This window comes from Contarinia nasturtii, unplaced genomic scaffold, assembly GCF_009176525.2.
Source record: "Contarinia nasturtii isolate CC-2019 unplaced genomic scaffold, AAFC_CNas_1.1 Cnas_scaffold_1037, whole genome shotgun sequence".
Lineage (NCBI taxonomy): Eukaryota > Metazoa > Arthropoda > Insecta > Diptera > Cecidomyiidae > Contarinia > Contarinia nasturtii.
Window position 1 is genome coordinate 2,871,912 of NW_022198383.1, and position 25,807 is coordinate 2,897,718.

The 25,807-nt window shown below is 34.4% G+C and overlaps 2 protein-coding genes across 3 annotated transcripts; one reads left to right on the forward strand and one right to left on the reverse strand.

Moving 5' to 3' along the window:
* Window positions 1-809: 809 nt before the first annotated feature.
* On the reverse strand, window positions 810-4,159 carry LOC116343967 (transmembrane protein 145-like). The gene is made up of 6 exons (XM_031772305.1): window positions 3,825-4,159; window positions 3,584-3,733; window positions 2,603-3,362; window positions 2,121-2,527; window positions 1,762-2,037; window positions 810-1,675 (listed from the first exon to the last, which is right to left on the reverse strand). The coding sequence occupies exons 1-6, from the start codon at window positions 3,933-3,935 to the stop codon at window positions 980-982; spliced, it is 2,400 nt and encodes a 799-aa protein (XP_031628165.1). The 5' UTR covers window positions 3,936-4,159; the 3' UTR covers window positions 810-979.
* A 3,630-nt stretch (window positions 4,160-7,789) lies between these two features.
* Window positions 7,790-21,834, forward strand: LOC116343705 (glutamate receptor-interacting protein 2). Of its 2 annotated transcripts, none has more exons than XM_031771916.1 (12): window positions 7,790-9,023; window positions 14,788-14,910; window positions 16,708-16,911; window positions 16,983-17,095; window positions 17,168-17,245; window positions 17,305-17,591; window positions 17,657-17,820; window positions 19,382-19,468; window positions 19,530-20,520; window positions 20,602-20,924; window positions 20,985-21,304; window positions 21,433-21,834. In XM_031771916.1, the coding sequence occupies exons 1-12, from the start codon at window positions 8,864-8,866 to the stop codon at window positions 21,538-21,540; spliced, it is 2,958 nt and encodes a 985-aa protein (XP_031627776.1). In that variant the 5' UTR covers window positions 7,790-8,863; the 3' UTR covers window positions 21,541-21,834. The 2 variants fall into 2 exon arrangements, with proteins under 2 accessions (XP_031627776.1, XP_031627777.1); XM_031771917.1 differs by having other exon boundaries at window positions 7,790-8,827.
* Window positions 21,835-25,807: the final 3,973 nt, after the last annotated feature.

Genomic DNA, 25,807 nt, shown 5'->3' on the forward strand with positions numbered 1-25,807 from the left:
TGTCTATTTTTAGTTTATTTGAAGTATAAACTATCAAAATTCATTTGCACGTCATTAAATTTTGATGGTATATCAAATAAAACAGAGAGTTAAAGGCTTAGAACAAATCCACAGCTGCTTGGCTTTAAATTTTATGAGTTATAACCATCGAAAAACTTGAATTGCGTATAAGAAAGGCCGACTCTTCTACGTTTATAATTAATCATTATGCTTGAGATCGTACTGAATGCAAAAGTTTTGGCGTGACTTTCGTTGGTTGAATTGAATTAGCTAAGTAAGTACATAATTGAATTATATAAAAAGTTTAAAACCTTTGATCATCATCAATATATGAGCGTTAAGTGGCACTTCTTTCGAATGCTATAAACAGTCACTTTTAAAGACTACCGTGTCATAAATGGTGTCGAAAACATCCTACCGAATTTCTGAGACTGCGAATTTTTCTATTGAACTTTCTATGTCTTGGACCATAACTATGTTAATCATCGTTTGAGATCGTTCGTATATTTGAACTACTTGAAAGAGAATTTAAAGACATTTGTAGATGATACTTGGAGTTTATTCACTTAGTTCAATTCTTTTTATATATTTATTTGACGAAAACACTGCAAATCATTCAACTCCAGATGCTCAATGAATACGGAATCAACTGACAGTTATTGAAGATTTATATCCATCAATTCAAGATTGTTTCATTCCTCGTCCAGTGCTCATTTATAGCAGTCTTCATCGAAAAATCTAGATTTCAAATAAAAAAAATAATAACAAACTGCCGCAATTACTTTGAACTTCGAATAAAATATCATAAGTTTGACTATTTGAAAAAAACCTTTATTTACGAGTAATAATAAAAATATCAGGAGAAAATGTCTCAACACTATCTTAAACCTTGTGGGTGTGCCAATAAAATCAGTACATTGCAGAGAATTAATTAAAACTTAAAGCAATTATTTGGTTGATACTGCGTGTAACCTTAACCTTATTCAAGTTTCTCTTCTGATTTTTCTTTCTTAGCTGCAAATAGATGCCTAGGAACTATAGCGGGTAGTTTCATGTGTTTCAGCGTATTTTCAATTGGTTCCAGAATGATTTTATTAGGCGCCATTTTCAATTCGTCTGTGACAAATTGATTCGACTTTGTACTTTCAACGGAATGTTTTCGCAAGTCTTTTGTTGGTGAATCACCATCAGAGATCGATTTTGTTGTATTATTAGAGGGGCTACCGCTTTGATCCAACGAAGGATGGCCGGAATCATTTTCATCATAGTCAGCGACCATTGTGCATGATTGGGGCTGTGATTCATCACCTGCACCTGTCGGTTTTTGGCAGTGGGTTGAAAAACGACGCTCGCATTCCGATTTGTAAATTTCTTCTTGCAATTGCTTCGATGACAAAATCGTTGATGGTGCGTGACTGTCTTCAGGGAATGATGCATGACTGTGCGCATTCGAATTGGAACGTTGTTGGTCGTAGATGTAATTGCCGTAGATACCATTGATCAGCTCTTCGGTGCGTCGCGATAACGGAATGATAATATTTTGATCGACATGGGTCGGCTCATAAGTATGTCGCGGGTAATCGGCTCCATCGTCATCGTCTGATGCAATACCAATGTGATTCGTTTTCACGTGGTACGGAAAACTCTTATTTGCTCGTGATGGCCATGTTATCCACTGTAATTTACATAGATATAGCATTAGTTTTTGGATTCTTCTCTGAAGATTTTTTTGAATAAATAATTGAAGCAAAGAAAACTTACCAAAAATGTCGAGTGTCCCATTAATGATAACATTGCGAATGTGAAGTACATAATGCTTTCTCGTACCCAGGCGTCAAGCATTCCAATGCCGATGAGGGTTAAGAAAGGTCCGCCCAAGATCCACAAAGAACCCAGCAGTCCAAACGGATAATAAAATGAACTTTTTTCTGGATATTTGCGAATGGTAATTGCAGTTGACATCATAAATACACACCACGCAACACAACGCAAAAGAGCCAATCCAAAACCTGCCGGCGACTCGTACAAATTTAATACCTAAAGAACATTTGAAGACAAAATAAACGTTGTGATTCAAGTTGCCGTGTTTTGTTTAGTTTTGTGTGAGAATTCGATCATACCTCTCCCGGATCAAATGCTTCTGCTTGATAAATGAATAAGATAATATAAGCCACAATATAAGTGTTGATAAAAATGGTGAGTTTAACAATGGAGCAGCTTGAGAGTCGAGCTCGAGTTATTGTGTATCCTTTGGCCATTAACAGTAACAAGAGAAGAAATGCAATTTCACTGACGCCACTCAATAAACCGCCGAACGTGGTGTGAGGACCAAATCCAGTCATGCCATAACGAATCCATGCTATTCCCAACACAATAACTCCCAAACATTGCATCATTACACTAAACGCAAACAAACGGTATGTGCAATGGTATAGATGCAGTGATTTCAATTCAATCGTGCAGAAAAATAAAGCCACCACTAACAATGAGTACAAAATGAATTGGCATAGCAAAATCGGCGGTATGACTAGAGAATGGAAGAGAAAAAATAAGAAATGTTCAAAAAATAAAATTTCCAAAACATTCTCCAACAAAAACTCACGTCTTTCATCCGCCGAAAAGTGTTCAGTCCAAAAGTCGCCACTTTTTCCGTTGGTCATTTTAAAGCGATATTTTATATCAAGTCCTTTCGTACTGCCACAATTGGCGATTGCAATGAACCACCACCGTTCTCTCGAGCTGATAAAGGTGCCCGCCTGGTGACATCGTACGATATAGGTTTCGCGAGTTGATCGAAATTTGAATGGTGCATTCGATCGTTCTTGTCGCTCATCCACATCACTCTCCTCATTATTTAAGCGTTCGCTCTTTTTCTGTGGTTCGAATAGTTCCTCAACATCCATCTTATAAGCCGTTGTATTTTCAAGTTCATTTTCGAGCCCGATATCGTGTTTGTAATATAGTCCGCCACCATTACGATGTGCACCAGCTGTAGCATTGAAAACTTCGGTGTCATTGATTTTCTCCATTGCTTCAACGCTGAATTCAACATTTTGCGTTTCTTCAGTATTGTTGTCCGAAGACTTTCCTTCACGTTCTCCCTTCGGAACGATGGTCGTTCTTCTCAAAAATTTATCGAATATCGTTTCGGTGGCCGCAAGATCACTTTCATTTTCTGACATCGTAAACTCGATGGGAGTTTGTTCCGTTGTCGAATAATAACGATGAATGGGCGGCGTGGGTGTATTTTGACTTTTTGGCAATATTGTACAACCTGATGTCGTCCGCTCGGGCGAGTTTACTGATAACGTTACAATTTGATTATCAATTCTATTCAACACGCTAAGTTTCTCACGGCAGGTCTGAATAAACGGCAAAAGAGATATGAATATTTTAGATTCAATATGGTTTTCAATAAATGGAAAACAATTGTCGTTGTAGAATATTTAAGTTTGTCAGGTAAAAACTTTTAAATATCGATTCAACTTTGAAGGAAAATCGTGCTTATTGAAAATCAAACACACAATCGTTCTTTTTTTTTTAAATGTATGCATAAAATGCTTAACATATTATTTTTAATTACTTTGTCAGCTTTATAAACCGAAGGCCATTGGGTTTTATCATCGTAGTAAAGTAAAAGTTGTGGTTCACCATATCTGCGATCAAATTCAATTTCATATTCGTATCGTCCACGTCCAGAAATGAAGCAAAAACGTGCCAGAAATGCCCAATCCTAAATAGTTGAATATTTAAACAATGTTACTTTTAATTTACCGTAAAAATTTACATTGAAAACGAAATCGATAAATAAATTAAGAACATACTTCGAGTGTTTGCAGGTGTCCGTTCACAAATTTTGCATGGCTGATATTTGGAAATGTTAAAAGGCACAAAAATAAAATGAAAACAAAGCGCACTGCTTTTGAATGGAACATAACTGAGAATTGCGCCACTACTTATTATTGACTACATCGAAAAATTATATGTGTAACATTGAAATGCGTTGAGGTACATGTGAAATGTCACTTATTCAATTAACACTCGTGTCTAATGTCAACTCACTGAGTGCAACTTTCAACCGGCACCCTTAACCACAAAATCAACTCTGAACTTGTTTTATTTTTTTTTTTCACAAAAAATGGTTTTTTTAAAAGAAATAAAAAAATTTTTTGGACGGAGTGATCAAAATTTACGTATGTCCGCATCAAAATCTGATTTGAAAATCAGTAAAATCGATAAAACAGTATAAACTATCCAATTTGGATGGTTGCTATGACAAAAATGAAACCCCAAACAAAAAAAAAACACCGTAAAATAACCAATACATGAATGGGGTAGAATAAAAACTACTTCTCGAAAAATTGCTTTTTTAAAACGAAACCTAAAAAAAATTTCAATAAAAAGTGAATCAATTTTTTTTTGTCCAATTGAAGTGAATCAAGAAAATTTTGTTCAATAAAAGTGAACCAAAAAAAAATTTCACTCGGTTTTTTCAGTAAAATGAATTTTTTTTTGTGTTCACTTTTATTGAACAAAATTTTTTTGGTTCACTTCAATTGGACGAAAAAAAATTGATTCACTTTTCATTGAAAGTTTTTTTTAGGTTTCGTGTTTAAACATTTTTCGAGAAGTAGTTTTTATTCTACCCCATTCACATGTACTTGTACATGTGTATAAGCTCAATTGTCCATTTAGTGTGGCAATATTGTGGTTTCGTTTGCGATACGTGTGCTTTTGCGTCAATGAAAGGTTCAATAAACAGTTTATTTCGATATATAATATCGAATTGCGTGCACGCGAATGACGATAATATGCGGTGTGGCGGATAATGAGCCAGCTAAATTCTTCCGACAATCCCAAATTCGTCACTCTGTTTACTTGTCTCTGCCGAATAATTGTTGACAAATATAATTGATGGACATTTCATTTATTTTTACCCCTTTTCCACGTAGATTACCATTAGGGTTGATTGCAGCATTAATGGACGCTATTGTTTGAATATATTATTGAATGTTATACGTCCAGTTGTTTTTCTCTACATGTTTTGTTTACCAGATAGAAATAAATGATTTAGTTCAACTGATGAATTCAAACGGTGAGCTCTCCTTGAAAGTTCAATTTTCTGTGGAATACAAAATCGATTGATATTGATTCCCGTTGCCTTTGACCTCTATCAAATTTGTTGAGGTCGGTTTCCCAATGCGGTTCATAATAAAACAACATTCTTGCACGCAGCGACACGGATAATAAAAGAAATGCATACGAAGAAAAAAAGAGCCCGAAGGAAAGACGTGAATATAATTTTATGTGCAAGCGGAGATTTCATTAATAAATACCGTTGGACACGAGGTTGAGGCAAAAAAGGAACAAAACAATTATAGAATTTACGACTTTGCGTCAACGCGTGGCTAGAAAAATGTCTATTTTCTTTCCAATATTTCAGCATATTCGTAAAATTGTTGAGAATATAGCCATTTCAGTGGAAGATATAAAGAAATTATAACAACAACAAAAAAAACACAAACGCTCGCGACACAGTGGCTCGGATGATATTTACGATTGGATTTGAGCGTGTCGGAATATATATAATATTGTGTAGACGCACGATCTACTGAACCAACTACATGTCACCGTATGTTGTGTTTGTCAGATTGCATCTATAATAAACATACGTTTCAACGCACTGTCCAAATGCGGAACAACCGATACCAACATACGTACAGAACACGGGCCACAATATGTGCAAACGACAAAGCAACACAGTATAGCGCACTCACGTTTTCTTTTTGCTCTCTTCTCTCCTCTTTCTTCCTCTCTCTCTCTCTCTTCGATCTCCTTTTTTTTCACTCGCTCTCAATGTTCTTATTTTGTCTCTTGAACCATTTTAAATTTATATTGTTTTCATTCTTCATTTGCTATTATTGCATTCATTCGAAAAATACGTTCAGGCTTCTGTTTCTCTCATTTTCAAAACAGAGACAAATGTTTGTCTGTCGACTGGAACAATCCTCCGTAATTATGCATACCCATTAAAGCAGAAACAAAGACAAATAAAAATAATATAAAAACACATCAAACGTATTGAAATGCTCGCTCTCTTGATGCATGTTTACAATGTGACTACGAAAAAAAGGCGATATTAAAGACAGAAGACGAAATGAGCGAGTGGAGCATGAACGAAAAAAGAAAACCATAACCAAGCGACAGGGAAAATTTGTCGATTGTCGACAACGATTTTTACACGCATAAAAACATCGAAACGAAGTGGATCAGATGCACTCATGGTTTTATGTATGCTAAGATATTTCTATCGATAAAACCGAGCATTTGATGTAACACATTCCCGAATGGAAAGTGACTGCTCGAATTGAAATCAAAGACATGTTTAATTCAACGAAAATTCCCATGCGGGAAGACATATCCACAAATGTCGAAATGGCATACATCAATTCAGTTATGATTCGTTTCTGTTCGTTTGAATGTGTTCCAATGTTTATAAAGCAAAGCATTGTGGAAGCAATAAAAATCAAAAACCAATTGAATGGATAGTAATTTAATAAGAGTCGCTGCAATTAGTTTATTATTTATTGCTGGCAAAAGCACGAGCCCCATAAATTACGCGTAATTTAAACGTTTTGTATATCAATCTATTTGAATGCCATTTTTTCCCTTTGTCGATCGACACAAAAAAAAAGGTTTGGAATTTTATGGGTTTTTCGCTTTGACTCGAATGCTAATAAGTTCATAGCGACATTTATTGTTTTCAATTCCATTGGCGAATAAAATGAATAAGATGCGTGAAACTCATGCAAATTTATCGTTTGTTGTTTCATTTATTCCGTAACGGTCTACTGATATCACATCAACTTACGTTTTCATATTATGTATTCTTGTGTCATATGCCACGACAAAAACTCGTAAAATATGAATCATTTGTTGTCATAACAAGATTCACCCGGTGGCTAAAAGGTTAAGTATACATATAACAATCGCGAAAATCGGATTTTCAAAGAGAACTTTTGAATTTAAATCTAATTCTCAGAATTATTATTATTCACTAGCATTGTCTGTCTCGTAGAAGGTTGCCTATATTTTAAGAATCGCGTCCTACAGTCTCTACAGGCTCGTAAACAATAAAGTATAATTAAAACCAATAGAACTTAAACCGATGCTTACCACATGAAATAAAGAAACTTTGTGAAGAAAAATACTTCAAATTCAAAAGTGGATTTGTTTGTGGAAAGTTCAAGTTCAAAATGTACGTGCCCAAAAACAATAAAGGTGTGAAAATGAAAATTGATTCGAATTTTTAATTACCATTCATAATAAGGACAACAGTTTTGAAAATTTGTTTTCCAAAGCGATATCCGAACATTTTATGTTATGAATCATTGTGTTCTCTATTTTCGAAATAATTTTCAGATTTGAATGATTCACCACTTATCCTGTCACCGTTCGGACATCGTTAAAAACAAACCAGAACGAAAAATTGAGATGATTAATTAAAGTGGCTCCTCAAAGTTGTCAACGGACTTGATTTCGATTCGAAAAGAAAAGCAAAAGATGATGCATATAGTTCCTTTGTAAACGCATATGCTGTGAGTGTGTATGCATGCAGTTTCCACTTCGGATCAAATTCAGAGTTTCTTTCTCTCTGTCTATGCATGCTTCATACATGCGTGTGTGTGAGTGTTAGTGTGTGCATTAAAATTGTTGATTTCTTGCCGCCTTCGTTCGTAGACTTTTGGCGGTTGGGACTCTTTAGTGAATCGATTGTGTGTGCGGTTAGTCTCACTAAAACTGTCGTCGGCATCAGTTTGTAAATAAATTTCGTTTGAAATAGCAGTTTTCTTTACAATATCGAAATTTAAAGAAAAAGAAACTCTCACTCATCTCTGTTTCTCGCGAACAACGCGAGCGTAAGCGTGGTTCCGTCGAGAGTTGTCAGTTTGCTGATGTGGTCGTACGCTGAAAATAGATTAATGTAATTCGTATTTTCCTCGGTTTTTTTGGTGAAAAAAGCGCACACTTTAGAGAATGAGTGAGATCTGAATTTGATCTTTTTTCTCTTCTTCTTGCAATCAAAATATCGAAAAGTGTCGTTGGATCTGGCCCTATTTTCAACTCACAGTCCAATTTTTTTACCAGTTGATTTGGTTGCTTTGGACGACAAGAAAGGCACCAAAAACGTGCGCTAAATGAACGACTAAAAAAAACGATATGAAATAAACATTGTGATCTGTTTTGATTGTGCAAGTGTGATAGTGACAACGATTTCATTCAGAATGTGTAAAATTAAATGAAACTGACGATAAATTCAGTGAGATTCAAGTTTATAAAAACAAACCAAATTTTTAATGTGATTGTATTTCAACAGATGCACGATTTTGTTTTGGTGATCTGCTATTTTAGTTTAGTTTATGATCGATTGCATAATAGATGTCATACAAAAACCAAATGATAACATCGACCACAAACGACAACGGCTACGACGACGATCAACAACAGACAAAAAAAAATTAATCAAAATTATGACAATTGAGATTTGGATGACGTCCAAACAACTGTTCCATCCCTTCTAACTCGGTCAGCCAGTCGAAAAATGAGCACACGCTCGCAAAATGATTAAGTGAATTTTACAAGCGTTGTTTGCATTGAACGGATTCTTTTTACATCGTACAAACAAAATAGTGTCTGAAATTCCAAATTAAACAACAACAAAAAAAAAAGAAACAAAACAGCGCACATACAAAAACCATTAAATGCGAAATGATGCAAAAACAGTGAGGAAACGCCAATTCTAAATTTGAAGTACGTGATTTTTCATGTGAGTGTGCCATAGCGAACAAGAAATTTATATAGAATGAAACTTTGGAAATCGAAAAAGAGTAACAATAACAATGCGAGCAGCAGTAGCGGTGGATCAACGTCCACAATCAGCTGCGTGCCTAAATCGTCTAGTCTAAACAAAACTAATGACGCAAAAACCGATACTGCAACAACATCGTCTACAACAGTGTCGGGTAAGAATTAGCAATTCTCTCTCACTCTAGCACATTCAATCTCAAAATAAAATAAATATATATACAAAATTCCAAGCAATTTTCAACAAAATAACATTTTGTTTTGTATATCATAAACAAAAGCGGCGGCGCATGGGTTAATTATGGCAGCCGAACGTCGATTTTGCGTGTGCGAGAAGAACATTTTCTCAATCGCTCTTTGTGCAAAAAACCACATATAGTTTCACAACTTGTTTTATGGCATTTACAAAAATGAGATATCTAGGAGAAAGAGAGCGTCGGTCGAACCCTTCATGAGTGTCGACATAAATTTAATTTTTCAATTGATTGCATGTATTATGGCCATGACTTCGAGTCTCCAACCGTCATACAATTCGATCGCGCTTTTATCGCGATTCGAAACGAAATCGAATGAAAAATGAAGTTGTAATTTCAATTGATGAAAGGGTGAATTAATTGAATTACGAGCGAAAACTGAATGAATGTGCGTTCACAACATCGCACAATTGAAGAATCGATAAAATGCGATTAAACCGCTGATTCCAGTGAGAATTCAGAAAGAAAACTAACATGATACTCAAAGTGGTAGTGTGTTAATGAGCTGAATGCGATCACAACGTTTTCAAATATCGACTCTTTGAGATGCAATCAATTGAAGTTAATTCGATTCATTAAACGGAATTGATGGGACATATCTTTGCTTTGTTTGTTCAATTTTAATTAAACGGCGCTCTTTGGACATCTCATTCCGGTTCCCTTTTTGGTAATTATTGCCACTTTGATTCGATTCTGATACTATCGATTCAATTTACGAAATTCTCTACAACGAAAAATAGCTGCAGTCGATAATAATGAAATAAAATTCCATATGCGCTGATGTATGCAAGTGGCAACTATATGCGAAAATCGGAATATGAATTTTCCATGAGAATAAATTATTGTCTATATAATATTCGGAAAGTTTTTGGCTTCATTTCAAAAAACAACATCATAAATGAGATCGGACACGAGACAGACACAGAGCGACAGATTATATGATATAAAAGAGGGAAAAAATCGATACGTCGCTGTCTGTAGACCGAATGACTCATATCATACAGAGGACCATTTCGACTTTCATAAAACATATCCCACTTTCAATAGAAATCATCTTTTTTTTTTTAATAAAAAAGAATTTATACGATTTTTTGCTAAAAATGAAAACCGACTGAAAAAATCGAGAATCTATTTACACATCAAAATTGATTTTGAGCATGCATAAATTACATTGAATTCAATTTTCGACCACATGAAATTTTCATATAAATATTATTATAAATTTTCATTGAATTCATCGAAATATTCGACGAACAAAGTTGCTAATTCATGTGAAATATCGTAAATTTGTTCATATTTTGAATATTGAGCGCAGCCCACATGGTTTTCCATCTAATTTGTTTCAAGTTTAATTATAATTACAAAGCAATATATTGGATATGTCGAATAGATTGTGGCATTTTCAGTGTGTGCCTCGACACAGAATCGATCCACATCGATGCATATGTGCCGGATAGAAAAGTGTAATGGCAAGCATATATATGGAATTTCCTTGCGTTGAATTTAATGTTTTAATTGGTTCCTATTTTGGCTCAAAATTTATTGCGTGGGCATTTACATGTGTAACCAACTGTTCTCTATATAAATCAACCCATACGTCCAACTATACGCATCGCCAGCAAATAAATACAATTGAAAATGAAACTTGAGTGATTGGTTCGATTCATTTGAAAATGATCGACGTTTTTTAAAAAAAAATTGTTTCATTCACGCAAACAATAGAACATAAATGTTTCATTCAGCACAGAAATGGTATTTCATTTCGAATTTCAAACGATTATGTTTCTATTAATCCATCGGAATTCAATGGAAAATAAAAATTAAATGTTCGGATTCGGTTCGTGATTAAACCTTCGTCCAATGCGTAATTCCCACTTTCAATAAACAGCTGCTAATCAAACGATTTGGAGTGTTTATTTTCACATGCATTTGAGAAAAAGTAACGCGCTTCTTTGTTGGTAGTGATTGCGCATTTCACTGTCACAACATGTAACCATATGATTAATATGAGCCCATCGGCAGCCGGTTCAAAGTTCATGCTGGGCAAAATACTAATTGTAACAGACAGCAACAAATGCAAAACGGAACATCATTGAGAGAATGCATACGAACGAAACAGACGCAGCGAATGACAACTTCACATGTGACAAATGTACTTATCTCTCTAATAATAACGAATGTTCTCTCATCGCCAACAAACCAAAAATCCAAAACAAAATACCAGAAAAAACGAGCGACAGTTTGAAAACAAATGAAACTATTTGTATTACTGTAAAAGGAAAGTATCGAAGGCGAGAGAGTGGAAAGAAACGACATCATCAACCCTCTTGAAATGTACTTAAATTATGCGTGCAGTGCACGCCGCACACATTATACCACATCGTAACATGCCAAAGGCAAGTGAAATAAAACACAAAAAGGAATTCCATAACAAACAATGTGTGGAAATTGAATTTATATACCGCTCGTGTGCTCCTTTTCTTAGTCTCTTTCTCTCGTTCTTTACTCAATTCGTTGTTTTGGTTTGCTGGAAAATGTGCATTATTGAAATGCAAAAGCGGTATAAACAGATGATATGTGCAGTCAAAATAGGAAATGCACATATCGAATGAAATGGCAAACCGGGAAATTAAAATGAAGTGTAAAAACAGAAGTAGCGACGACAAAAAATAACTTAATTGAAATTACATGTTTCGACGAATGGCATGGCTTGCCTTGGCTCATACCGAAGGCAATCACAACCGTTGCGCACACATAAATTTCATCATAAAGTGATAGTTTTCGGTATAATTTCCATGAAAATATGTTCGATGTGTTGTGCAGCCAGGCCAATTTATTTCAAGACATATTAACGACAATGTTTGCTGAGGATTTCTCTTTCTCTCTCTCTTACGCACTCACAACACGACATATTTTTTATTAGTTACGGCTGCGTTTTCGATCCAATACCGAAATCTCATAAATATGTATGCTAATTCATTCATATTTTATGTGGGTTTTTTTTTTCCTCTTGTACAAAACGATGATCTGATAACGAGCCAAGCAAATATTCTCAAATCTTATACATAAATCACACTCATAAATACATATACATGCTTTTTTTCGTCTGCAAATAATTAAAATTCTAATCAAATGTTTTTCTTAACTCATTTTTTAATCGAATACATTTTTTGTATTCTCTGGTATTCTTCTTCACTCTCTCTCCCCCTCGAACATCATCAAAAGTATTTCAATGTGATGAAATTCATGTTAAAATGTTGTTATTGTGATGAAATCTTTAAATTAAACTTAAGGCTTCTGGTGTTTTTTTCTTGTGATCTAATCTTAAAAGACACCACCATCGTCACACGAGATGAATGTTTTTTTATGTGTGCGTGCGCACATGACCAAAAACCATACGGCTCAAATATGCGCATTTGCATCAATGAACGATTATTACCATTGAAATGATGCAGCTGGCGGTGAGGTTGTTGACATTTTTATAATGCATTCACAGTTTGTACGGGATGTTTGTTACTCTTTTTGTGCTTTGCTGTTTGTGTGTCTCGATTTATATATGTTTTGTCCAACAAACTGTACTAGCAAAAAAACGGTATATTGCAGTCCTTTCGTATTATGAATGAAATGCGTTGTGTGTAAATCAGTTGTGTGCATAATTCAATCATCACCACTGTGTGTGTGAATTGAGAACCCAATTTCCAACGGATGCACATACAAAATAAATTTAGATATAAATATGGTTGATACTTTGTAAATTACAAACGTAGCGTTGAAGCGAAAAAAACAGCTTGAAATAAAGTCATGTAGTGTCGGGTTGTAAGAGTTGGTAAGAGTTGACTTTGGCTGAAATTTCAAATGGAAACGCAAATGAATCGAACAATTTAATAACTAACCGCACTCAATGCGTAACGAATTAATGAGATAGAACGAGAAAATGTACGGAGAAAAAAAATGACGCACAAGAGAACTCTGATTTTCAGTTATTGGGTCAAACGCATATGGAGCAGATGAATTAAAAATGCCAAATGTATATACATTTCGATTTGAACGAACATTTCGACTTACGCACACTTTGAATGGTGTGTGCGTGTTTTCATTGGAATTTACATTTATTTGCTATTATTTTGATTAAGCTGTAATTGGATTTCGGTTTTTGTAACAAACGATCTGGTTTTATGGTTTGGCGTCTTGAATTATGCAAATCATTTATTGTAACATTCAATTTATGCGATCGTTTGAAGTCGTTCAACGGATATGGATATTGTGTACTCATTTTACGTAAGATTACATTGCCGCACGATCTATATGTCGCGCGCGCATTTTCCATGAAAAAAGATTAAAAATAAACGGAAGATCGTTGGGTTTTTTCTTCTAAAAAAGGGGGAACTTCAATTGAAAGAAAAAAAATCTTTTTGGTTACATTAAAAATGACTTCGTCTTGAGTATTTTTTACTTGAGTAAAAAAATTGCTCTTTTTTCCGTCATTACACTGTCACGAAATGCGTGCAACGTTCAAGAATGGAAATCATCTCTCGTTTAGTCACAAATGACTCACAATGACAGAAAACTGAATCTTGCGATATTACGCTCTCATCCGTACAATTGAATATGACATGCGATATGGCATAAGAGCATATGAGTAATGCTAAGCTCATATCTCTCACAATTTTATTTTGATATTTCTCGTCTATGTGTGGTGTGTTTTTTTTTCTCGGTGCGCATCGGAAATTCATTTGCACGTCTCAGTCTAAATTTAACGTTTACTTAGTGTCACTGGTTGCGAAATGAATGCTCCATTTGCGCGATGTGGTTTTTACTGAAATTCACTTTTGTCTTAAATCACATTTGACTGACACTAATTGAATTATGAAATGTAATATTTGGTTATGCTCAACAAGAGTTCCAAAAAACGACTGCAAAATGATATGTGCAACAAATTTTAAAAATACCAGATTTTGACCGATGATTCGGCGAATGCACCTGATTTAGAGCAGGTATTACGAAAATTGTGTGTCGCCTTCAATTTAATTCGCCGATGAAAAACAAACAACACAAGGATGTGTGGATGAAACGTTGTGTGGTCGACATTTTTATGTTGATATTGTGCAAATCTGTTTTTGAGTGAGGAAATTTGCGTTACTAATGGACAGAGAATCAACAGCAACTTGCTCGTCGATGAGCAAACAGTAAGGCGAACAAATTTAATGAAACGTGACCGCAGCAATGTTTAAACAAAAAAAGAATGCCGCTTTTCACGTTGATGAGAGCGGAAAATGACTTTTGAAGATTGCAAACATCTTTTTTTGCGTAAATTTCAAAGAGAATAAGAGTAATTTAGGCATTTGATGACATAAATCAAATGTATATCCGGTAGCAGTGTAGTGTGTTTGGTCGACGAGTTCTAAGCGAACAAAGTGCCTGTTGTATTGATGCCATAAAACCAAATGTTAAATTGATGGCGAATTGCGGTGACTTCTTCACATCGTTTCTGAAAAATTTTTAACCGAGAAAAATGTAAACAACATTTAGAACAACTGAAAGAATCACGATGTAGTTAAAACATGCGTCGATCATAAAATATTGAAACTCATTGAAAAATCGGCATTTAAAATCATAAAAAAGTGAGTGCGAGATTTTCATTAAAGCAATACTTTGATTTTTTTTTTAGGTGAACGTGCAATGTCTCCGGCTCAATCAGAAGATTCAGGCTTGGCAGCCGACAGGGGAACGACATATGCAACCATTTCGTTGCCTCGGGAAAATGCTCAAGCAATGGGAATCGTATTTCTCGGTAAGTGAATTCAATAAAAATTCAAGTTTTTAGTGTAATTTGCGCATCTCATAAAATCTACTGAGAATAAAAGAAATCCATTTTGAAAAAAAGGGGTTCGGTTTTCACTCTCTCTAACTCGTTGGTGTGTTTTTTTGTGTATCACATCATATTTTTCGTTAATTGACGTTAGATGTGTTCATTTCAACTGCACTTCCTACATGATGAATCTCTCTCCGAATGAAAACTCGCCGACACTTGTAAATCACATAAAATAATATTAGCTATAGCTATAACAGCAAATGGTTTGCAATACACTCGAAATCTTTGGCGCCGAATATATCAATATCAACATACTGGTCGCAACGATATAATTATGCTATAAATAATAAAACAGAAGAGTGTGGTGTGCGACTTAACCAAATTTTTTATTCATTTTTATTGTCAGATGAAAGATTCGTTTTTCCTTAGTTTTCATGTCTCGAAACAATAAAAGCAAGCACATTTGATGACTTTTCATCTAGTTAATGAAATCATAGACATAGTCTGCGAACAGTATTTTGAAACAAGGCTTTATAAAAAATACATGATGAATATTCAGCCCAACAGTTTACAACGTTTTTTTGATATTTACACGAGTTTCTTTTTCGTGTTGCGAGTTGAAAAAAAAACTAAACACGTTTTTGCACGGTGTAAAAAAAAATAACGAATTTAAATGAGGTGCCAACTGATATTTGGGAAAAAAGCCGTTTTTAAACCTACGCAACCACAATCATATACACATTTTACATGTAGTTATTTGGTTGTTTCAATGTCGAGAAAATCCATTTAGTGTGAAACAAATGGGCTCCAAATTTATCGATTTCACATGTGACAAACCGTTTCATTGGAATGCCACACACATTTATATCCCTTGAACTTATTTTGCATGAAATTGATTTTGAAAAAATTTCTATGCCATTGAAAATTTATCGAATTGAAAGAAAATGAGAATTTGATTATTAATGAGAACAACACTACTTTCTTGCTTCAAACCAGACAATATATTTAGCTGCCGTCATCTGGATATTACAGCTCATCTGGATATCGTCAGCAGATGATACGAAGTGAAAACAATGGAAGTGATTGTTATAGGTATATAAGCTTGTTATATACTGGTATTACTATAACAATCACTTCTATTGTTTTCAATTCGTATCATCTGCTGACGGCATCCAGATGAGCTGAAATATCCAGATGACGGCAGCTAAATATATTGTCTGCTTCAAACACTATTCAAGAAGAAGAAAGTGGCTTGATAGTGTAAGGAAAGTATATGAGGCACGCTCCGTCTTGATGTAATTAAAATCAGTCGAAAGACGATGAAAAAAGATATGAAAATGTAGAAATGTTCCAAATGTTAAGACTAGAAAATCACTTTCAATTTATCATTCAATGAGACTTTTTTGCCGCCGCCAAGATGTTGATACTTAAAATGGATACACAACAACACATTTGTTTCTAAAATAAATGGTGTAAATTTATTCGTTTTTTTTTCTTGTTTCATTTAACACCTTTTTCTCTAACATTTCTTCTACCTCCAAAAACATTTCTTCGAACATGTTTTTCCAAAAAAAAAAAAAAAAAATGTAAACAAAGTCTTTGATAGATGAAAGGATCTGCGATCAAAGTGAAAATCGGCTAAATGATATGCCCTGCGATTCGAATTTCAAATGGATTTCTTTTCTTCAGATAATAGGTTTGAAGTGATGCTGAACGAAAATAAATGTCGATTTTTTTCAAACTCAACACAACTTTTTCTTCATTGAAAATCCCCAGAGCGTTTAGATTTATCATATCCACCAATAATCAGTGCATTAAACACACTTGGTCCGGCCGCTGACTTTCTAGCACCAGGAGATCGTATACACCAAATCGACGGCATTTCAACAATTGGATTGACAAATAATCACGTTTTAAATTTGTTACTGAATGGAGATCAACCAGCTGTCGTTGAAATTGAATATTGTCTACCCGAGTACAGTGAGTTCTTTAAATAAAAGTTGAAAAAAGGGGAAAAAATATTGAAGTGACACTTTTTTCTCTTTCTTTAGTTTCACAAAACAGTGTCTGTGTAACGACAAAGTTGGCTCAAATCACCGTGGAAAGAGAAAATGGTTGTCTCGGCTTGACTTTGCGTGGCGGTGGCGATTTTCCGCTGTTGGTGGTAAGACGTTTTTCAATCGCAATGATCATGAGTTTTTTTTTCAATTCAGCTGCTCTCAATTTCTTTTCGCAGACAAATGTTCGACCACATGGGCCAGTATTTAAAGTGAATCGCATTAAACCCGGTGATCGATTGCTTCGCGTTGACAATGTAAGTGTGAATAGAAATATCCTGAAGCATTCAATTTGATTGATGTCCTCTTTTTACAGATTTCCCTTGTAAACAAATCACTGCTGGAAGCACAACAGATTTTGAAATGTGGCCATACGTCGGGCTTGACGAATCTAACCATCGAATATGATGTCTCTGTTATGCAAAGTGTGGAATTTTCATTGGGTCCGTTGCTGATCGAAATTGAGCGGCCGATGAACGAAAAACTTGGCATCATTCTTAGCAATTATTCCAATTTACAAGCGAGCACGATGGATACCAAAAATGACATCTGCCCATCGGGCATTTTCATAGCTAGCATATTGGCAGCGAGTATTGCTGATCGGTAAGTGAAAAGATGCAAGTAAAATAAACTGTGAAATTCACACATTTGATTGACGTTTGCCGTAGGTGTGGCGCTCTTTCAGTCGGTGATCAAATTCTCTCCATTGACGAAACGATCATTGAAAATACAAGCTATTCACCCGAAGATGTGATGTCTTTTTTGAATGGGCCGTCTGATCGTGGTTTCACCCAACTACAAATATTGCCCGTACATGCGATTCAACGAAAAGGTAATTAACTCACTTTGAAATTTTACACCCAATAGAAGTGTGTAAGCAAATTTTGCAGAAAACGAAGTTTACATAAATTATTGGTTGTTAAAAATGATGACAATGAATCGATGGTCATCAATTATACGACCCATTTGAAATACGTTGCCATATTAAAACATTTTTATGATCATTTTAACTGCCATCTGGTTTAATATGAATAATGCACTTGAATAATGTACTCGAATGAATTACAAACAGAACCTTAGTTAATGAAAATCGAAAAAAACGGCATAGAATTTAACATATGAGACGAATTATGGAAAGGGAAAGCACAAACCTGAGACTTGATTGACGACGTCAATGCAATAACATTTCCTTTCATAATGCCATTAAAACGACTTCAACGAGATTATGAATAATCGTGAAATGAGCACGTGTTGCAAGAACTCATAAATACGGATTTTTTAAATATACATGGGCCAAACGTGATCATTTAGAAAATGACAATCAGTGTAGTACGTGTCATTGTAAAAATAGCATTTTAAACAAAACACTTATCGAAAAGAACAAAAAAGAAGCTAAGCACCTTTCAAACCTCCGTCATCAAATTCATCGAATATAAATCCACCGATTCTGGAAAATGTGATTGCATTTTAAAGGGACGGTGACCCCAAACACGAAGAACATTTTATATGAAAATAAAATTGGACTTGGAAACGAAAACATGTCATGAAGAAAAATCACGTCGGATTTAAAAATGAAAGATGAGCACAAAGTTCAAGATAATAGAATGAAAATTATCACAAAAATCGAGAAGAGAATAAGAAAAATGAAAGAAAAATGAAAAACATCACACAATTCTTTAGATTTTCACAAAAAATTTATGCTTTGAAATTCGATATTAGATGAAAGCAGAAAATGCATCGAATGCAATTCGATTTTCAATTTTTCAACCCACTCTATCGAAGCAACGGCATTTCCTTTGTGAATCGGTCAATTCGTTGATTTCATTTGAATGTGTCCATATTTATTCGCAAAATTTTTGTCATTAACCATTTTAAGAGCCGTTCAATTCTCCACTTCGTTGCTTTCTCGTGATTTTTTTTCTTTTTTCACGCGCGCTCGACAAAATGTACGCTAACGATCGGTGAACACTGCAGCGCACCAGCTGTCACACACTATATCAATCAGTCTAAAAATATTCATCCCATAAATTATGCTACAAAATGCGTTCGAAACTCGAGTGCTATGAATTCAAAAGTGATTTTTTTTTATTTTTACATCAGATTTTTTTTTGTTTGGGATGGTGTTTACATTTGTTTTAGCATGGCTTTTGAGTTTTACCATCCGTTCATTTTTTTTTCGAGACTTTTTTAAAAACTCAATTAAAAAGTAAAATCATGGCTTGATCGCAGGATATAAAATTTTAAACAAATGATTCAAAAATTAAAGATAATAAATGGCAAGTCTTTTCTCTCTGTCTCTTAATGTAAATGACAAATGATTTGCTTCTGGTTTTAAACAGATAATTTCGGCTTGTCACATTTCATATTTTATTCTAAATGTGTTTAAATTTCAGGCTACAATACACTGGATTCACGAAAAACGCCAAAGCAAAAGCGATATATTCGAAAAGGTTCAGTGGGACCATCTGGCTCCAGTTCGAGTAAGTTACATACACATTCATGCTTAACTTTTAATTAAAAAAATTGTGTGATTCCGTGCAGGTCCATTGTATGCAAATGCAGGTTTATGTCATGCAGAAACAAGTCAAGTGATGCTTGATTGTAGCCAAGGCTCTGGTATAGTAATCGGCACAAAAATCGGTCAAGGATATGCAATAACACACATAATACCTGATTCGGCAGCCGATCGATGTGGTTGCATTCAAATTGGCGATCGTTTAATGTCGATAAACAAATTGTACAATTTGGATGCGAATACAATACGTCAGATTTTGGGTGACAATGGTGGCAGTAGCTCAGCAATTAATACGTACCAAGTTCCGTCACCGTATTGGGTAGAATTGGAGATAGAATTTGATATGTTTGACTCGGTGATTCCGTCGCAAGGAGTGTTCAGCGTAAAATTGGCCAAAGTAAATAAGAGCGATTTGGGAATAACCGTGAATGCAACGGCGCATGGATCATTTATCATTTCGGAAGTGAAACGCGGTAGTCCAGCACATCGAACCGGTTCATTGCGTGCCGGTGACATTCTACTCGCTGTTGATTCACAACAATTGCAGCACTATAATGTCGATGCATTGCTTAAAGATCGCTCAAAAGAATTCACAACACTTACAATCAATCGGAATGCATTGCCTGACTTTCTATTTGACGCACAGCAACGATTCAATGGTATTTATAGCAACGGCAGTGGCAGCTCGAAAAACGATTATAATATTTATGGTTCGGGAACTGTTGGGAAATATCTCGAAGGAAAGAATGTTTCATTTGAAAAAATGTCATCGTTAACGAATACAATGAAAGCAAAAAGTTGCCAACCAGATTATTATCATACGAAAGAACAAGATAAATCCCGACAGACAACACCATTTTCCAGTGCAACAATGCGACATCCATTTCTGTGTAAAACCAGCGAACCGCCATGCTTCAATCGAAACACAACTAATGATAATACAAACAGTATGACGACGGAATTACCGGATGAAGATTACAACAACAGCGTTCCATTTGACTTGGATTATCGTGAAAGGTGAGTGATTGCTGGTTGTGACAAGTATTTTTATCTATTGTATCTTCTTGTTTATATTCGATTTGATGTTTATTTTTCCAGTTTCGACTCCTCAATGCCACCTCCAATGGATATTCATAATTCCACGTATGGAACCCATCAATTAGTTGTAAATGTCAGACTCGAAATAAATGGTGGACCTTTGGGAATCACGTTATCTGGCAGTGAAGATTCCAATAAACCTATTTTAATCAGTGCCGTGTTGGATGGTGGAATTGCACAGAGCTCACATCAAATCAATGTTGGTGACTGTCTATTGGCCATTAATGGAGAAAGTGTACAGGGAAAACCATTATCACATGCCACAAAGTTACTGCAAAATCTTGGAAATATTGTGGATTTGAAAATTTCACGGAATATCAACGGTAAGCTCAAATTCAAAAGAAAAGCGGGAGAAAAATATCTGATTGTTGTTGTTTTTTCAGACTACGAAAACCAATTCGTTTTACATAGCGATATAAATCCACAAGCAGTTTATGCAAAAGTGCAACGAAGACCACGAACTCCGCTCTATGGAAACGGCGTCAATACGAATAGCGTCGAAATCGTTTCAAATTCCAGCAAAGAAGATGGGAACAGGTATAGCTCATTCCATGTGACACTTTACAAAGACAAGGTGTATGATGATTATGGATTTTCTGTGTCCGATGGCCTGTACGAAAGGGGTGTTTACATAAATCGCATACGAAGCGGTGGACCGGCAGATACGGTTGGCCTTTTGAAACCATTCGATCGAATTGTTCAGGTAATTTTTACTTTCATTCATTTTGGAAATCGTTTAAATTAATTAAAGAATGTTTATATGAAAAATATGTTGTTTTGTTTGGATTTACTATGTCAAATAATATTAATGTGATCGATCTGTTATTTCAGGTGAACGACACAAAAACCAAAGATTTTGATTGTTGTTTGACAGTGCCATTGATTGCGTCAGCCGGAGATAAAATCGAGTTAATAGTTCAAAGACCAATTAGCGAATAATTAAGAAAACATATACTAAATGGAATAAACCTAATGTAATTTAATGATATTTCTAAAAATTCTATAATTGTAGCAATTGAATCGAATACACAACGCAAATTCAACATAACCTTTAAGTCAACATTATTTATAATCATATACTTACTAGATAATTCTTCGTGGCGACGACTAATCATCAATTTAAAATCAAAACGACACTATAAGTATTAGAATTAATTCATTATTACTGTTAGCTTATGCGAATGGCCAAATTATACTTAAGACGATAAGATAGTTATTGAACCTGAATTACAATGCGTGGAAATAAACCATAATCTTATGAAAATTTTTGCATCTTTACTTTGTTTCATTTAAAAATCATGATTTTTCAGACAAATATTTTTTAGAGCCTACAACATCATCCAATAATAGCTGCTGGGATTATTTGCTTTCTCGCTTCATCTGTCGATTCAAAAAGTTAAAATTAGCAATAAATGCATACCCTTGTGGAAATATTTGAGGGGTTTAGAGGAAAAATGTTACGTAGAAAAGTTCCGCCGAAAAATGTTCGGGAGCTAAATGATATCATTTAATAGAGCTATTTGGTACCATTTAGCTCTTCTAAATAGCTCAACTATTTGGTACCAACGAATACATCGTCTTCGAATGCTGAGCCAGAAAAATTACACAAAATTCAGTCAGAACAAATCACATCAACACAAGACGGCTGAACAGCGAACACGAAAACCGCAATAGTTCTCCAATGATATTCCACGACCTGAACGGCAATTTTCGTCAACGTTTGCTCATTTCAATCTGGGCCTTTCGTCTGGAAAAACACGAACTTAAACGTCAACCGCACCACAACAACCATATCAATGGACAAAGATCCGGCGCCTTTTCAGCAACATAGGCAAGCGTTCAACTTTTTAGAACGGATATAATGCTCGGAAACCTAAGAGATAGACACCATTTTCTAGTATATTTAGTTTCATTTCATATGTATTGAGTTTCTTTTAGTATATAAATAAAAACGCAAATATTCTGCTAGTATTTCTAGTATTGAGCCAAATCGCATTGCCAGTGTGAAGACAATTATACAGAGAATAATAGAAAACATTGTTCTCACTGAACGCAAATATTTTGTTTACAAAAATGTACCGTTAATGTCATCATAAGAAAAGTATTATTGGCAATGTATTTTGTATGGATCGGTCACAGAATCAATATGAAGATTCTAGTATAATTTTAGTTTTGTATATCAAAACTGTGTGTCTACCCCCTAGATGGAAACATTCAAATTCCTTCACTAATTGCAACACACCAATCATATCACTGGCCACAAACTCCACCATTAACTATACCATCAAATTCATACCGAACCACAAATACATCATTAGTATTATGGTAATCAACTGACACAACACAGTATCGTTCCAGTTCCGATGAACCGCCAAGATATAACCAATCCACATCAACTGAAAAAAGCCGAGCTATCGCGTTACACAAACGGACTTAAATTTAATGTAAATGTTTATGAAAAAAACGTTCTCATTCAATCTGATCCACCCAAAAAATTATCGATCGCAAAGATCCATAAAATGTTCATGTTAATCAAAACAAATAAAAATTGTTTTTATTACATTATAACTGAAATCCTTACTATTAGCATTACTGTAGCAGAGTTGTAGGAGTTTAATATGAATGGAGAAGAAAAATGGAATACTTTGTTTAAAAAACACCATAATTTTCGATCGATTCGAAAATTAGACTCAAAAAATCAAGTCAAAATAATTGCACTCACTGAACTATGAAACAAATTCGGATAATTAATTTTCTACCGCATTTCTTTTAAATTCGAAAAAGATCAATAAAAACCAAAATATGAAAATTCTTTAAAGAAATAATTACCAGTTTAGGCTATAAGTTTCTTTTTTATGTACAGCATTCTACCAAAAATATACAATTTTTAAACGAACCGATTTTTTTTAATTTAAAAATAAAAATGTGAAAGAATAAATAAATTAAAAAATCTGTGTCTGTTTGCCCCATTGATTGTCTATTGAATTATAGGGTTATTGCATAAAGATTAAAAATATAATTGAGTTCAACAAAATCTTCAATTTATGGCATTAAAAATAGGTAATGCGCAATATTCAGTAGTTAGTATGTGGTGTTGATGATATGCACCTTAAGAATTTCACTTACGATCACGATCGTATCTCCAAACCAATACGCAGAACACTTTCGTCAATATATTGATTATATAGAATTATTTTGTTTCGAATAAATTTGAGAGACCACAAACGAAAAATATTTCGTGTTTAAACACATCAAAGGAGATAAAGAAGGTTCAAAGGTACAACAAAACCAAATCATTCGGTTCGAAGTAATCTTTTGACTTTTTTGAAATTGTACTATTTCCATGAATATTTATATATAATTTAATGACTTAACAGCATTCAAAATTGTTTACATAGTGGATGATATTTTTAGTTTTATTTTCGAATATTAGAGTTTTGTGTCTTTTTTATCAATTTTTATTGGATGTCACATGAAAATCAATAGATCAACATCATCGATTTGAAAGTCAAGCCCCCAAAAATGTTGTAATTTCAAGTTGTTCATTTTATCGTTCAATGAAATCGCTTGGGACAGTAACACATGCCAACGAAAAACAACATGATTTTCATCGAACTGTAAATACGTCGGGATTATCTTTTCGTGTCAAAATGAGAGTGTAAGCGAAAAGGGAATCGCTTCGACACTGGATCATTGACGTAAATCAATGTTAACTTTTTTTTGAATTCTCCTGTCAATATCAATTTTTTTTGTTGTTGCAATTAAATAATGAGTTTTTTCGCATTTGGCTTTTTGATGAATTTCGTCTGGCAAAATTGAAAAATTATCACTCCAATTTATGTGAGCAAAGTACAGAATCGAATGTCGCATGCATTTCTAATAACTGATTAAACAATAAAAACCGTGTTTACATTCGATTGATTTGTTCAAGGATATCGACATGCTTTCAAATGCACACCGTATCAGACAAAACTATGTACAAAAATAGATTTAATTGAAAAATATCGATTGAACAAAGTTCAGGCAATTTCTTATCACATTTTCGCTGGACAAACGAAAACAATGTGATCCCTTTTCACAAACAAAATTCCAATTTGAAACGCCTCGAAACTACTAAATATTTTCGACTATTTGACGTACGTACACATATTGAAAGGCCACGTAATGCTGAACCGAATCATCAAAAGCGTAAACAGCTTGTGTAATTTGTGATACGAGAATCTCGCATTAGATTGCGCCAAGCAAATATTCAAATATTGGACGCTTCATGAGTCATGGGGAAATAGTTGTGGTTTTTTTTTCTAATTTTGTGACCAAATTTAATGATAACTGACACAGAAAAGTACATGTAGCGGAAATAGAAACGAACAATTGAGACAAAAATCGTAGTCGCAACGCTTTTTGTTTGCAAAACGAAAAAAAAAACGTCTGTCCTTAAATAAAATTATAGATAGTGATGAAGTTGGAAAGCGCCATTTCGAGTATAACCTTTTTTAGGATTCTCATAAAAGATTTCGTTTTTTTTTGTCATCAGGTTGGAACTACTTATTTATTATTCCTGTGGTAAAAGTAAGATAGATCCGATTTTTTTAATTCAAATTCAAAGACGTCAGAAAAAATGCCTTACGAAATACACTGATAAAAATGTGACCCGTTAAAAGAGGTAATATTATTTTGTTATTTAATCTATCATTTGCAAAACCATCAAGCTAACTAAGTATATGATTACTTCCTTGTTTTGATGCATCAATATTTACACTAATTTCGTGCAAATAAAAAAATGGAAAAATTGCGGCGCATAAAGTGTGGTGGACTTGCGCATCAATTAAATTTAAAAAGGTCAATCTACACAATTAAAACGCAAATTCTAAGCTAAATTAGATAAATTAGAATGTCTGCATTCTTGACACTCGTTATACCCACCTTATCAACACCCATTCTCGACACACTGCTTGATTTTACGCAATTTGGCAAAAAAAGGCGTTAATGAGACAGTATGCAATCAAATTAAGCCCTTTGCTTGGCGACCAAATTCACGCTACCAACACATTTCACTCGAATTCGATTGTTGATAACATGCAAACATCAACACGCAAGGGATAAGCATATCATTTCACAAGAGTACAGCGCAACACAGCATCGAAGACGCAAGTAACGGCATGTTATTGTGTTGTTGTGCGAACTCTTGATAAAAAAAAACGATTCA